General features: G+C 41.0%; 1 protein-coding gene across 1 annotated transcript in view; it reads right to left on the bottom strand.

The window, feature by feature from the left end:
- Positions 1-167: 167 nt before the first annotated feature.
- The window catches only part of vwc2l (von Willebrand factor C domain containing 2 like), a 29,750-nt gene continuing 13,157 nt past the window's right edge, over positions 168-16,760 (bottom strand). Inside the window, exons 3-4 of the mRNA XM_015966704.3 lie at positions 10,596-10,725; positions 168-5,170 (exon numbers count right to left, since the gene is read on the bottom strand). Of these exons, the coding sequence (XP_015822190.1) occupies positions 5,019-5,170; positions 10,596-10,725 (282 nt within the window). The 3' untranslated portion in view covers positions 168-5,018. The remainder of the gene's footprint in view (positions 5,171-10,595; positions 10,726-16,760) is intronic.

Here is a 16,760-nt window from a genome sequence, read left to right on the forward strand (position 1 = left end):
ACCAGAGCTGTAGCTGAAGAGTTTCAGGTATAATATGTACTTGACATGTAAAAGTTGTGTCGTTAAAAGAGTAAAAACAATTACAGACAATTTCCATCATCACATGTTAATGCTAATATCAGCTGACAGCATTCCTATTTTAAGAGTCTGACTCGATAAAAGAAAACTCCACGCTCACTTATGTCTAATAAAACTTGTTTTAAACTCAGTTCCACTAAATATCTCTTTCTAAATAAACACAACACGTTTTATTTCCGATGGTATTGTTTTACTCCACCTTAGATTTCAGAATACACATTTTACATTTGAAGATATTTACATATAAACACGTGGAGCACCGAGGGTCATTTCAGAAATTTGGATTCTGTTTGAGTTTAGATTGAACTTCAGCGAGCGTTTTAAATACAATCATGATTCTAAACATAATTTAAAAACACATGAACAAATCCTTGGTGCTCCCCAAATAAAAGAAGGAATAAAATACAATTGATTAGGTAATAACAGTGTTTTAATCTTCCTTTACCACATCTGTGTTGGTTTTCAGGCACACTTTATGTAACAGTTTTGTTGCAGGAGAGTAAAATAAAGCAAAGAGGGAGAAATTAAACAATCTTTCATAGTTCCCAGCTACAGTAAGTCGGTGTCTCATGGAAAAAAGCAGCATGTACAAGAAGCCCATGAACAAGCCCGTAGTTTTCATGATGGAGGGGAGGACAGACGGGATGATTAGATTAGACATTCACAAACCGACAAAAAGAAACGTTAACAAAGACGGGCTGCGTGACTGATCCGTCCTTCCTCGGATTTGCAAGGTGAAATGTAATTTCCTCTGGTTTGCTCAAGAATAACTGAGTTTGCACCGAGTGGAGAAAAGCAGCATATTGTTTTCTGTTTGAGGAATGCATTTATTTAAAGTGCAGAGCAACATGTGCAGTAATGCAGACCTGCTGCATGCCTGCACCTACGGAAGCTTATTGCCGTCAGTGCAAGGAAAAAACACTGGTGCAGCATCTCGTAATAACGAAAACGTTTCTCGTTTTGCAATTTAAATTTTGTTTTAATGATAAACTTTCTCATAATGAGATGTAAAACTCTTTTTAATGACGTTTCTCAAAATAACGTGTTTAATAACGGCAAAAGGTCGTAACGGGAAAATGATAAAATATGTTGTGTCATTCCACTCCGATTGAACAAACTAGTGGGCCATTCCCATCTGTACCGGGTCGGCCCGGGCCGGGTAGCCCCAGTCGGCCCCAGCCTGGCCCGGGTGATTCCACACATCCTTGCCTTAAGCCCATGTGGGCTGATTCTACCCACCAATCAGAGGCTTGCTCTAATGGAAGGTGTGAATTTGCTGTCAGCAGTGGGTGTGTTGGCCCTGGTCGGCCTGAAGCAGACCCCCTCGAGAAGAGGGCTGAGAATGAGCCTTGGTTGGCCCGGAAAAATACCAGGCCACCCAGATATGTAAACAACCTACGCTACCCGGCCCGGGCCGACCCGGTACAGATGGGAATGGCCCATAGTTATTCCAGTTCTTGATGTTTGGCCTTTAGGATCTACAGAGCAGCAGTGTCACAACAATGGGGAGGAACCGCCAAACAACAGCGCAAGAATCAACAAATTACACTCGCTAGCTCTTTTTTCTGCTGGCTCTGTCATGTACACCCTGTTGCCAAGGCAACAGACTGACAGCTCGTTTTACCAAGAGCTTGTGTTTAACTCATTAACTGCCAGCCATTTCCTGATCAGAAAAGCCCTTCGCTGCCGGCGTTTTTCAGCGTTTTCACAGTTGTTTTTAAGAGTCACAGAACGTTGTGTTCTGATGATGTCGACGCCAAAACTACCAAAACAAAGAGTCTCACCTCTCACATCAGGAAGAGTCCGCGTGTTTCAAGCGTTATCCGTTCTTTCATAATCCGTTGTTGAATTATGATCGGCAGAAGCTTTTCTGGTTCGCGCCTCACTTTTTTTGATCTCCTAACACGTGGATTTTCTGCTTCCTGGTCACGTGACACGTGACAGACTCGGATGAAGATCAGCTTTAGAGCTGGGATGTTTGTTCTCATGGTGCGGAGGCTCTTTCCAATGCCCACACAGTAAAAAAAAATGCAAATAACTTCAGTCGTCAATGGCAGTGAATGAGTTAAGTCTAACAGGTGCATAACACCTATAACACCCACAGATTTCCCTCACAATGATAATAGGCCTAATGTCATATCGAGAGATTCAACATCCTGCAAGATGTCGGCGTTTCTCCCTTTACTGCTATCTCATTGTTACGAGATATGAAACACATTATTTCAAGAAAGAAAATGACTTAAGTTTGGTTATAATGAGAAAGTTTCTCATTCAAACAAGATTTCTATCACATTATAACACGAACCCTCATTATTTCGAGATACTGCTCCTATTTTTTCCCCCACACTGATGGTAATGTGCTTCCGTATGTATCCGATCTGCAGCAGTAAAACTAAAATCTTCTGCCTTTTTCCATGCAACCATCTTTAAATATTCTGTTTCATTTGCTCTCTGAGAGCAGCCTAGATAACAACTCACCTCCAACATGTGGACGAACGTCTAATCTAAGTTTAGACTTGTTTAATTTTCTGCTGCACACTTTTTTTTCTCATAAACCAATGAGAGCGGCTCTCTAAGTAAAAAAAAAAAAAAAAAATATATATATATATATATATATATATATATATGTAATAACGTGTTTACTAACGACAAAAGGTCGTAATGGTAAAATTATAAAATATGTCGTGTCATAAGTTTATAAATCATGTCTGACTTTTTTCTCTTTTTATTTATTTACCTAGGTGAAATGCCGGTGTATTTTTAGATCCAGCCTCTGGAGTTTCAGCTTTGAATGGACGACACTCGTCCTTGTACTTTATGTGAACCCACAGGCTCCTTCTGGAATGTCGTCCAATAAAACAAAGAATAGTTTTGGGGTAATCCATAACAGTGAACCATTGCAGAGAGCAGTGGAACAAACTTGAAGCAGTCTGAGCCGTTCCTTCTATGCGACGCCAACGGCCGTGCTTTGTGAGTCTTATCTGGACCCGCAGCAATAAGGCATCTGTGGTGGCAGAACTCGCCTTTCACTTCTGTCCAAACAGTCCTGTCAGCTGACGCTTCTCTTCAAAATGTTTCTCTAAAGCTTTCTTATTTTTTTTATTAATGGATACATTTGTGAGCTGAATAATTTTGCGGCATTTAAAGTAATTATGATGAATGAATCTCCTTTAATAATCCTGGAATGTCTGATGCATCGAGGCCGGGGCTGATGAACCACATCTGAGTTGGCTTTGTTTTATGAGCCTGCGGACCTCAAACCAGATAAATTGGGTTTGTCTTTGTATACTGAGAGACACTAAATATATGCAGTTAAATGATGAAAAGTGACAGACTCCATTGTTCCTCCTAAATCTGAATTTTGCCCAGTTTATTTCCTTTTTCTTATGTTATCATCGCAGATATGCTGCAGCCATGCAGCAGACTCAGTAGACAATTATTTCTAAATCACTTTTTTGTGTCTTTTAAGGTAACGCGCCTATTTAGCCATCGTTGTGTTCATGTCTGCCTCCTTACGGAGAACTAGGAGCTGCTCTTTAAGCAACACGTCCATCACCGAACAGGAATGGGGTCTAAAACACAACCAGATTTTCTAGAAACAGAGGGGGGGGGGGGGGGGGGGAAATCCAGTGATAAACTGAACAAGCTAACAAAAATTCACCTTTGAATTAATAACTGGTATTTATCATCTAGAATGAGGCCTAGGTGTGATTTTTCTTCCAGACTGGACCACTTCACAGCCAGAAATAAATGCCAGCTCGCCTAAATGTTACAGACTCGATTGCAGCAACACAACATTCTGATGTGGAGGAGAGGAGAAACAAGCTGCAGAAAATGTAGGAGCTATGTGATTTGAGTGCCTGAGTTGGTGCAGAGTGACATCATGTGCCTGGGACAGTGGATGAATGCTTTCCATGTTTTCTCACATGGATGCTATGCTTGTAAATGCTTCCCGAAAGCTTTTAGCCGTGTGCAGGTTCTCCTCTTTTGTCCGCCGCTTCTTGCTGAATGTGCCCAGCGTGCAGGCTGCAGCTAAGCACCCAGCTGGAGGATTTATCACAGAATACTCCTGATTAAGGGAAATTAAAGTAGGCCACTCTTGGCTCGCTAACTGCTTTGATAACAATTTCAAGCGGATGGTTAGTAGGGGACCTTTCTGCCCTCAGAGAGAAAACCATAAACCAGTTGATCTGGAGAAGGGTCCCCAGAGTTCTTTTGATGCAGTTCCTGTTCCTCTGTGATTTGTAGAGGATCACACCTTTCTTGCTCTTCAGCTGCTCATACTGACAACTCGTTCTGTTTGTGTTGCTACTTGACAAAAACGTGACAAAAAACAAGGGGCTACTAAGAAAATAGCATCAGAGGTGCACAACAGCCAGAATGATAAAGTCTCACAAGGTCAAACATTAATGTGTTGTGTGCATTTTGTAAACAAGCTCTCAGAGTGAAGTCATAAAACTCAAGTTCGTCTGAAATAAGCAGAAAAAAAGTGCAGTAAAGTGTGCTTTTGCGTTGTTTTTTTTTCTGCCGTTGGAGCTTTACAACACCTTTGTGGTTGTGACAAACATCTACAACAAGCTGATGACGTACATACAGAAACCGACATCAGCAATGGAACATTGCCAGTGGTTAGGAAAGAGTTCGAGAAGCTTGGAAAGTTTCCGAGTGAAAGCAGCAAGTCGGATTCTTTTAAAATATGTAGAGCGAGTAAAACCGCGGGGCGGAAACGGAGACAAGTTCCATCACCTCCTCGCTGGCTAGATTTGTATTTGTGTGAAACTTGGGAGAACACCTCTGCACTTCTTCACCGTCTCCATTTTTCTCATTCCTCTTTTTTTTTTGTTTTTGTAAGAATTGTGCTCCTGCCCTGTCATTCGTACAAAATGGCGCAGTAGGCAGAGCCTTGCCTGAGCTTATCCACCATCCCCACCGGAGTCCCTCTATGACAACGATTGGCCGTTGAGGCACTCCCGCCGCAAGCACTGCGCTGGCTTCCACCAATCTCCGTTGTGGCAGCGGCAGATGGTGCAGTCGTCCACCTTTACTTCTATTCCGGCTGGGATGATCGTCGTTCCAGCAAAGCAATTTGGACCTGCCGCACGGGAAGAGAGAAAAGAAAGGTAGAGCTAAGTTCAAAAAAATAGAACAAGAACGACAAGAAATGGATGCATGTCTCCCGAGAGCTTCTTTTTGCAGAAGGTTGGTGGAAGTGATGCAGAAAGCTGCAGGGAGTTTGGGGAGTCAGAGCAGACGTACAGATCTTTTCACAGGCACGCACCGATGGGCTTGTTTTTGCAACACTAAAGCGCTTTTGTTAGTCTCCCCTTCTCCCTCGACATGGAGCGCTTTGCATCCTAATGTGCCGCAAGCAGAAGAGCCTGCCAGGCGCTGGCTTGGCAGTGCAGAGAGGCTGGAGTGCACACAGAGAGAGATGGCTGCTTTGAGAGGACATAGGGAAGGAGGTGTTAATCACTTCACTTCTGTATGAACGGGCCACAGAACTTCTTACAACTTCTTTGCAAACACTAACTTCCCAAACTAATAAAGTGCTCAGATGAAGTTTGACGTCAGTTTTATTCTCAAAAGGCCATCAGGGTTTATTTCTGTGGACTCCTGCTTATTGACAGTATCCCTTTAAGTCTAAATTGAGTTCACACATCACGAAAAACGTACACTACCTACGTATCGGATAAATCCTACTTTAAAGAGGCAGATGAGTTCAAATATCCTGCGTATGATTTTCCAGCAGACTAAATTGCTGCTACTCTTGTGAGAAAAATTGTACCACTAATACTAAAAAGAACTTTAAATGAATACATTTTAGTTATCTCGCCATGCCTCAGAGATTCACCTGAATTTCTCTGACCTTTCTTCCAGAAGGTACAAGGAATTCTCCAAGTTCTATTCCTTTGAATGAAGCAGTCAGCAGCTCAATTTAAAGTGATAATGACTCTTCAGTATTCAGCTCTGTAAAATCTGCCAATTTCAGAGCTCTACGACTTGTCATAAAAACCATATGTGCTATACTTCACAGAGACACAGCCGTTTCCTCAGCCAGCATTTAAAGACATTTTGATATCTATAAAACTGATTTAGTGTTAGATACCTTAATAAATAAATGGCAGTCAACCTGAAAAAGCTACACAGTACAGTTTTGTTCCAACTGACTCAATTCAGTATTATTTTGGCCTTTTCATGTGCAAATTTTATTATTTTCCATCTCCTACTAGGTGTGTTTTGTCTGCAAGATTCTTTGACATCTGCTCTGTCATGTACCATTTCTAGGACGCCCTTCCCAAAGTCAGCATAGGTCACATGACAATAATTTAGTGTTCGAAGCAATTGACTTTGAAGTTAAGCCACAGTGTAATGGTGTCCTAGCCTAATTTACCTTGTTGTTGTTGAATGTAGGAAGCTTGATGTATCTAATGTACCATAACAAGACCACACTGTCTTTAAATTGCTGTTTTATGTAAACTAAAGGCCACAGAGAAACTGTTAGTTCTGAGAAAGACTGCTATTGACCCTTTGCACGTGATGTAAGTTAAGTTAGCAAACTCTAACTTTCTTTGAGCCCCAGCTAGGTGTGTTAAATCTTCTTACAAGTAAACTGGGCTTGAACTTGTAGAAACCAGAATAAATGGCAAAAAAAAAAAACATTGCTCACCATTCAATTCTCCCGCAATTCATTGTCCACGTCCACCATTGCGGACCCACGTGATCAGGTGGCATAGGTGCAAAGGGTCAATGACACATCACAGGCAGGGCACTCTCTCTTAAATGTGCATGCCCAAACCCACCTTGTTGTCTGCAATATATAAATGTTGATCATCGAGGTACCGCTAACGCTAGCCTGAGCTACAGGGAACATTGGAAATTGGCTTGAAAGACAGGCAGAGCCACAGCTTGTGGTCCGGTCCACTAGAGTTTGGCCACTCACTTCTTTGTCTGTATCACACACACATTGCAGAGGTCTAGCACACACACCCTGTTGTACACAGTTTCTAGCTTCATGTAATATCATGGAGCCACTGGGGTAAATCGGCCAATCAACACACAGCTCACTTACTTTGTCCTGGCCGAATGGGTAAGGATAACCACTCTACCCATTGTAGGGCTTTTTACAGGGTTGAATACGACTGTTAACCAGAGCTCCTGGATGATTGCGATCCTCAACAAAGTTTTAAATGCTTTACAGAGGCTCAAACAGATGTTTCCAATCACTAGTATTATTTCCAATTGTGAAAAATGTAATTTTGAGTCACCCTAAAATGCTTGGAGCGGTACAATAGCTCCCACCCCCACCTATGAGGGTCTTAACTTGGTGTTTTTTGTATTAAGATTGGGTGCAAGAGAGCAAAAATGTCCACAAGAGAAACCACAACAAGGTAGTAGGCTATTAGGCCTTCTCGCCTTTTGCTTCAGATATTCAAATCTATTATTTGGGTCTGATAAAATAAAAAAGGTATTTTGCTATCTTAGCTTGGTGGCGACACAGAAACTGCTTACCAAGTCTTAACGCTCATTGATCTAGCCCTAGACAGCTGACAAAGGTTACAGGACAAAGTCAGCAGAGTGTGTAGTGAGTGTGACCACTATTGCTGCCAAGTGTTAACTTTTATAGCATGACTGGTCTGGAAACACAAGGACGCCCAGTTTTAGCTTTCTGTCACTAGACAAAGAATGAGCCGTCACTTATCAGTCACTGGTGATTTGTGATGGCAGAAGAATGATTCAGTTTTAAAACACTTATAACAAACAACAACTGAGGTATAGCTGTGACATCAGAAAACAATAATTTAACAGAAATTTGTGTTGTGTTTTGCTCATTATTTATTTCTTATTTATTTCTAATCATCTTTGCTTTTATTTGAAAACGAGCATCGTTGTAGCTTGTGAAGAAGTGTGAGATGAGCACATGCAGCAACGTAACATCCTTTGAAATAATTGCTCACATTTAGAACGAAAACACGAAGACCCAGTGAGAATTCAACAGTCTGGAGAGGAAGCTTCTTCTAGATCTCTGCACACAGTAAGATCTTAAGTACATATTTCAGTTTTTATTGCTTGTTCATACAAAAAAGCAGTTATTTTCATCTCACCCCTAAAGTTTAATAACAGAGGTGACCCTCAAGGATGAGTTTTAGACCTGCTTCTTGCCTTTACTTGGTGTTAAGTTCTACCGTGTATTTTTAAAGCAAGAATTTCTCAGTTTATTGAAAGTGATAACATTTCTCTGGACTTTCAACTTTGTCTGCTTTGTTCTTACTCTCTGAATTGTTGGACAGACTTGAAAAGAGGAAAACAAAAGGGTATAAAAAAATCAAAAGTTAAACGAAACATCTTTTTCACATAGATCAACAGAGTCTGTAATTTTTGTATGCAAGCAATGCCCAGCAACGGCCTGAATCACTTAGGCGGTACAAAATGCAAACTAATCGCAGGAATGTTAATGAAGGTTCAAATTAAATTGTTTCTTTCCTAAATGATCTGTTAGGGATGTGATGATTGCAAACAAACAGAGTTTTGTATAAGAGATCAATGAGAACCTGCTCTATTGGGTTATAAAAGGGGGTTTTGGCTGGTGCAGAAGAACCGTCTGCAGCAGGGCGTATACACCATTTGGATCAATGTAAAGAACTATAATGTTTGGAGACAACAAACTGGCAAAAAGTGCTAACAGAAGGGAGCCAGATCTCCAAATAGAGCCTGTTTGTTCACAAAAGACATCACTAGCTTCAAATCGGGATTCATTTGGGAGGTGAGCCGGAAAGAGTCACAATTCCCATCACTACTTTGTTCACATATGCTGCTGGAATGTGCTAAACTCAAAAATACTGAAGAGTATCAAACAAAATACCCGCTTCTTTATGGTTAGCTATAACAAGCTGGAAATGAACAACACAGGCAGAACTGCTGCTCAAAGCTACATAAAACTAAAAGAAAATTTGACTTCTTTGACTTAAAATACATTTTTAAAATTATGCTTTTCAGCGATAGTTTAAGTATTTGAAAATGTCAAATGATTTGACTGCATGTTTGGCCAAAGCACGTTTAAATAGCTTATTTTGCCCCATCGTGTGTCCCCTTGGCCAAAAGTGAGGGTAAACATCATCCCCTTTGTGTCGTGTCCTCACAGTCCTTAGCCATCCAGTCGTGTAGAGATTTATCTGTGTCCCGGAGTCTGACCACAGACCCTTGGGGCACCTGGAAGCAGCAGGCCTTCCCTGAAATGCCAAGGGTGTCATTGGGTCCTGTCAGGCAGAATTAAATCTCTCCAAGCAGCTTCTGCAGCCTTGTTACTCCAAGCGTTTGGCAAGAATCGAAATAAAAACAGGTAGAAAAAACAGTTCAAGCTTGAAGATTAGGGGTGGTAGCTACCCATCTTACTTCACGTTCTTGTTTGGTCACTGGAAACGAGTCTGGGAATGAATTAGACAGTTTTTACTGTGCTTTTTGCTACAGATTTTTTGAATTGGCTCATTCTGTATTTTCCTTTACTCATTAAATCCAATCTGTCCATTGAAGCAGCAATCCAGAGGTTTCCCCCTTTCAGGAATGCTGAATGTTTATTTAGAAATCCGTAAAAGTGATAGTCTTGCCCTGTTAGGTGATATAATGTAGGCGATGTCAGTTTATTTTTCTTAACACTCGTAAGAAGTAGCAAGATTACCGTAATAGCTCTAAAGATAATCTTGTCTTTTGTGTTGTGTTAAGCACTCTGGTCCACTTGGAAGCAAAGTCAGAACAACTCTGATTATAAATTGAGGCATTCAAACATGGGGAATTGTCTTGGTCTGATTTTTGGGGTCAAACGAACGTGCGGCCAGTTGAATGTGACAACTACCCAATCAGAAAGACAGATACGTGCAGCACCCTACTCCTGCGCCACGTTTGTTTACTTCAAAGTCACGTTTTATTTATTGAGATTTCCTGTCTGAACAGGAATACCCCTGAGTGAACGCAGTTTGTGTGCAGTGTGTAGTTTAGCTGTACACCACTCACTAGCGGACCCAAACTGGTAAATCTGTGTGTGTGTGTGTTTTGGTTATCACCATGTGTGCGACCTCTCTTGCCTCTCTTGTCTAACAATTGAAGACCCCTGCTGTGTGAACCAGGATTAGGGGTTGTTTCTTGCAGAGGGACGGCGCCCAGCTCAGCTTGTAAATAGTCAGTGAACCATTGGATTCCTATAATTCTGCTTTAGGCTTTGGCTGTGTGTGTCAAGGGCACCAGGGCACTTGGAGATAAAAAAGCCCTCTGAGGACCCATTAGTCCTTCCTTCCATGTCTTTAATCAATGGTCTAATGTTTACTCTGCTTAGTGTGTCGTACATAATTAAAACTAGTATTGCTCATTAGTGTCTAGTGAACCAAACGTAATCATTTTAATACGTAAAACATCAATTACACCCTCACCTTTGAAAGACACAAACATCGAATTGGCGACACGATAAATAAACGTTTTATTGCCGATCCAGATTCGTACATTCAGCATCAGAAGAGATGAGTATTTACCATTTTTACAGATGGGGCAGCACTGCTCTGGCTCGTACACTGGGTTGACACACTCTGGGACAGCACAGTCTGACACCACACAGTGTACCTCATTATTTGGTTCGCAGCGGCACCATTCACAGGGCGACGGCTGTGGGCATAAAGGAGGGGAGAGAGAGAGAATCTGGGTCAGACGATTCACCTTCAATGTGTGTGTGCATGTTACAACAACTGAAAGAAACAGTTCGCATCCATATATTCAGTTCTATGTCTAAGTGAGCTTAGAGAAAGCTCTCTTCCTATGCATCCCATAATATCTTGATTAAACATAGAACACAAAAAGATTAGCAGCTCCAACTTCAATGAATCCCTTGCATTATAACAAGCTCCGTCTCTGAGCATGTTTGGTTAAAGACTATGAAAAGAGAACATCTCTGAAGTGTTTATAGAATTCTCCATTTTGCAGGATTCTGCATCAGCTAGCCTCAGGAAACAGTTCCGTCTTATCTCACAACCTCTGCATCATGTAAATCAGCTGCTGCCTCTTTCTTGACTCTATCTTCCCCAAATCCCTTGGCCGGCAAATGAACTGTAATGCAATTACATCAGCTGGAAAAACTACAAACTGCCTTCAAATCTGCAAAGGTCAGGAGTTCATCATCATTTGTATTGTTTTTGTTCATGATGGTACACAAACTTTCAATGGACTCTCGCCTCTGGGCTCAGAACTCAGAGCTTCAAACCAAGAGGGCACAGACACTTTATGTTTGACGACCGTGCTGCAGCTTTCCGATAAGTAGGCTAAAGGCTGCAGAGAGAAAGCAAAGAGCAATTCCAAAACGCTGCTGATGAAATTTCCAGTTTCAACATAACATAAGCTTCCTTTCATTTAAGCTTTACGTGTAGATGGTGTTTAAAAAAAGTCACATTTTCTTTCAGTTTAGAATGTTAACAAGGCTGTCTTTTTGGTGGTTTTGAAAGTGTTACGGCTGGTGCCATTTGTGTTTTAATTTCATTTTCACTCCTCTGTATTTACCCGTCCTGCGTGAGAGGAGCTCTTTTGCAGCACCTGGCTCCTTCCAGACCTGTCCAGCTCCACACTGAAGCTTCTAGCTGGTGGCAATGACAATCAGCAGCTGAATGTCAGTTGGAGAAGAAAGTAGCTTCAGAAGACAAGATTTGGAGTCTTATTTCCTGATTTTTGGAAATCTCGCCTCTGATTGGCTAACAGCAATGCAATTCTACCACTGACTCTGTTTTCTTTGCAACACTGATGCTTTATCTCCACAAACAACACAAGTCTGGAGGAGTTCTGCTGTATGGTGGAGTTGCAAATGCAAATGGTTAGCTTATTCTAGCCGAGACGTTCTCTGCGGTTTCCTGCAGAGATGGGAAATTGCGGCATCAACAAGTCATCTCCATGTTATGTTTTTGTTCTGCTCAGCAACAAAACCAGGTGATTTCAATCAGCACAGTGAATGAACCTGGTTTAGTTACTGAGCAGAACAAAAACACGACATGGAGATGACTTGTTGATGCCACAATTTCCCATCTCTGGTTTCCTGCACTCTAAACCAACAGCAGCATTACCCGTGACAAGCCAAAATGGGCGAGTCAATGAATGTTAAGTGACAGTGTGATGTACATTTGTCAAGGTTTTTAAATCCTAGCATTTTACTGTCTATTTTCTAGAAGCTAATGCAAGAAAACAATCATTAAAAAAATTTTTTCAGTGAATTGCACCTTTAATCAAATCTCACATAGCATCAGAAATGACATTTCCTGGCCTTGTGCGTTACAATCAACAGAAGCCAAGTAAACACCTAAAGAACAAAGCAGAATTCAACTGTTATGTTTTATTTGGTCAATTATAAGTTAGAAACAAACTCCAAAAACATCAAGCTGAGACAAGGACACACCTACAGCTTTTTTATGCAGCACTGGTTTAATCTTTAAGTGAAACTTCAAACCTGACAACTGCTTTAAACCAAGTCCAGACGGTTACCATTATGGCCAGGGGCGGCGTTAGGCCCGGCTACTTGGGCTGAAGCCCCGGATGTTTTATCAAAAGCCCCGGATCTAAATCTCGGAAGTAACATGCAGTACCAAAGTCCAACAGAGAGGGAGCAGCTAGCAGTAGTTTGTATACAGCCTGCCTGAGCCTCCACCACTGAAGAAGAAGCCCTTCAGCAGCTGGCTTCTTCTACACTCTGCCTGAAACGCATGAGTGAAGATGGACATAAGGACGTTGTTTAGACAAAAAGTACAACGAGAGAACCCCAGCTTTGATGAGACTGGTGTTGACTCAGGTTCGTGGGTCTTATTTGAAAATATTTGTTGTGCTGCTGGTTTGCCTAAAGTTAGCTTACTATCAGGTAAAGTTGATGGAGAAAGAAAGGGAATATTTACTATCATCTCACACTAAACACTAACAGGAACAATACTCTGCCCTGAATATGCTTAATATGTAGCTTCAGATTAAAAATTATGTGGTACAAGACAAATATATATGATGTTGACTAGTGCGTGTCACGTGTGTGCGCGCGTGCGCGCGCGTGCGTGTGTTAAGCCCCGGATCTTCTTCAGTCCTAAATCCGCCCCTGATTATGGCAAAAATAAATAAATGAATAAATAAAAACAGCCCGTGTGGTTTTGGAGCAATGCTTCTCCCGTAGGCAGAAAGCTCCTCTGCTCAGGATGTAGGAGGTCCGTCAAACAAGCAAATGGGAACGGAGATGACTAGCAATGATGTGCTAATGTGGGTGAAAGCAAATAGTCTTGATTTAATGAATTGTTATTCTCCTTCTTGAGAGCCAACAAGAGAAACTAAAACAAGCTGGAATCTGGCAGCTGCAAACGAGCTTATTTCTGTTTGTCTCCATCTACTTAACAAAGAATGTTGTTATTTTTATTTTTGTTGTTTTCATCTCAGTGTTTGTTGAAATCCACAGCTTTATCCCATGTTTTATTAAACTACAAAATGAAACAAAACGTGCATGTAAGACTTATTAAGCTTGACAATAAACAATCCCATTGCTGCAGGTTAATCTGGTGAGGTAGATACCAGCAGATCCAGGACCGTCTTACACTCTAAAAGTTGTAAATTGAGAAGAAAACCACTCCATACACCAATGAAACACTGACGGGAATCCCTTTCTTTAGTCTGCAGCATCTGATGCTTTCAGTGAGTCCTTTTGTATAAGGTCTGCCGTGAACAGGATCAGTCATGCCTTACCTCGGACTCAAAGGAAAATGGAGCAGAAGCACCAAATGTAGACATGCTGCTGAATGTTTTGGCAAAGAAAAGAATCATGTTTCCGTTTTAATGGCTGAGTATCATCACATATCCATTGCTTTTCATTCCTGCTCTTAGACAAATGGGAACAGGGCAATGATTGCTCAACTTTAAGCGATAAAAATAACTTTTGAGGTCACAGAAACCTTGACAGTTGAACTGAATTCTGGTTTTGAGCAGTTTAAATCAATGATTCAAACATTTAGTGGAATGACAGAACAAGGTGGCAAGATCTGAGTGCAATGTGAATTTCTTGCTTAAAGCACTCAGCGCTGCACTACAAGTGCAATTAAATTCAAACAAACAAAATCTTTGTGGCCAAATTGTTTGCACTCACTGGCACCATTGTTGACTCTAGCAAACTGGATAGGAAAATCGATTACTGCAATCATTTTTACAGCCTTTATAGCTGGTCTCTATCAAACCTGTGTTACTAACTACTGTCATGAGTGACGTGTGGGAGGCTCAGTTTGTGCCTGCTGCCTTTACGTTTAAAGACATTCATTTAACTAGCAACACATGTCTAGAATGACCATTTCCTGCATTGATGAAACAGTCCAAAGTTGAAAGAAATAAAACAAACTATTTTGTTATTTGATTTCTGTTCATTATAGTGGTACAAAATTAAAGGAAATGCAAGAATCTATTTAAATCTCCCGGAGAGGCAGGCCTGAGTTACTTTCCACTGTTTTCTCGTTTAAATGGTTTGAAGAAAATTCAAAAGATAAATTAAAAATCAGGACAGAATGTTTTATTATATTTGATGAACCCAATACATTATTTCATTGTATCTCTTATCTTTTCTTTAGCAATGTTCACATAGTTTACATATTGTCTTTAGCCTAAAGTTCCGGAAACTGATTTTGGACTTAACTATTTAAACCCGGTTGACATGGTAGGATTTTCAAAGCATGAGAGTCTGCTCTCAGAGTGATAAATAAATCATAGATATAACAGTTTTGGTCCTACAGTGTGTGGTGTGCACCAGCTCAACCACATGAACCACTTTTACTTACTGACATTCTCTACTCAAACAAGAAAACTCCCTAAACAAAACGTAACTTTAGAGGAAACAAACATGGAGGAAGACGAGCGTGTTGTGCTTCCACCACCTCACTCTGTGATCAGCTAAACGTTGCATTTAACAGGCAGCATTTTAGTTTGTCCCTGAAAATCCGGCCAGGATAATCCAACACGTTTGATAACCCCATTTTATGATCATAATGGTCCTGACGTATTTTCAAGCAGACCAAAGCACTCTCAACACACCACAAAGGCAGGGTTATCTGATAACATTATCTTAAGAGCCGTTAAGGCAATAATGTGCAACTTTAAAGGGACTATAAGGAAGTTTGACAGCCAAAACATGTATAGAAATAATACATTTCTTCTTCATACATTCTCCTGCATTGCCCTGGTCCTGTAGACTGAGCCCTGGCATTTTTACTGTGATTGCCTGTTTTTCTGTAAAATCACAGAAAAAGAGAGATGCTCGGGTCGAGCAGGCTGCTTCATGCGTGTTCACGCTCAGGCATAGCCCGTAGCATTTGCTATCCGTAGCTTTAGCAGCAGAGAGTGAGGTAGAACCAAATCAGTGACTTTGTCGCTGTTCCTAACACCAAGTGATGAACCTACATTTCTGAGGACGCTTAGCTACTTTCTTCTAGATATTTCCTGCAAATTAGCAACAAAATAGCCATTTTCGCTCCGAACCGTTCTTTGAACTTTGTTTCAGCTGTCATCAACGATATAAATGTTACAGATACACAGACATCATTGGTGCTTTAGCTCACCTAGTAAGACGTCAGACTCTCGTGCAGAAGACCCGGTTTCGATTCTGGATGTGACTATAAATCGTTTAGTTTCTTTTTTACATTAATGGTATATTTTTTTTACAGTAAGATGCCCAAATTTTTATTTGAGACTTGCCGAATGGCACTGAATTCACAGATAAAAAGATGTGGGTTCAACTTTTATTTTGGAACAATTTTTCAAGCAAGGGAAGGGAATGATCTGAGCATGCAGGAGGACTGACCCATCTTAAACCTTTGTCGGCTGTGCTGAAGAGAAAGGTACAGAACCAAATTATTTAATTAATTAGCTGCACGTTCTTCTGTCCTCTGTCATCTGGGCCACACACACACACACACACACACACACACACACACACACACACACACACGCACGCACGCACACACACACACGGGACTGTCTCAGCTGTTATTTCGTTAAGCAGTGTGCACGTACAGCATACGCGCCTCGTGCACGAGCCTACTATTGAAGCTGTCTTCACGCTTTTGGCCTGAGGGGGCAATCACGAGCATTAAAATTCAAAACTCTGTGAAGTGCCTTTAAAGCAACACTAAAGAGTTTATAATATTTTATGCTATTGCTTTCAAAGTGGTTTCAGTGGTTTTTTAGCCAGAAATTTGAGCAACTTAACTTTCCTACCTTCTGCTGACCAGAAACTGCACATAACAACTTTTATTATTTGGGCCATTTCTAGATCTCTATCTGCTTTATGGCAAAAGCTATTTGCTGTGCTGGTAGCTCATAGAAAGGCTATCAATTAGCTTATTTTCAGTTCGCTAACTGTCATTAAAAGCACAAGAATGCAATTACGCTTTTTCATGCAACATTGCAGAGCCTGGAAGTAAAAGGGCGAGAGTAAAGTCTTTGGAGTTGAAGCAATGAGCTAAAACCAGAGGGAACGTCAATTTTGCCAACACTTATTTGAGGAAGTTGAAGGAGGCCACAAAATCATGATGACCTGGCTTTGTTGTTACTGGACTCGTAAGTGACATTTTCTGGTCCAACAGTGTGGATATTTTAACTTCGTGGCTTATTTAGAATCACTTGGCTTATGTTATCATCAGCTCGTTGCTAGCACT

Source organism: Nothobranchius furzeri, chromosome 14 (assembly GCF_043380555.1).
Source record: "Nothobranchius furzeri strain GRZ-AD chromosome 14, NfurGRZ-RIMD1, whole genome shotgun sequence".
NCBI classification, from domain to species: Eukaryota; Metazoa; Chordata; class Actinopteri; order Cyprinodontiformes; family Nothobranchiidae; genus Nothobranchius; species Nothobranchius furzeri.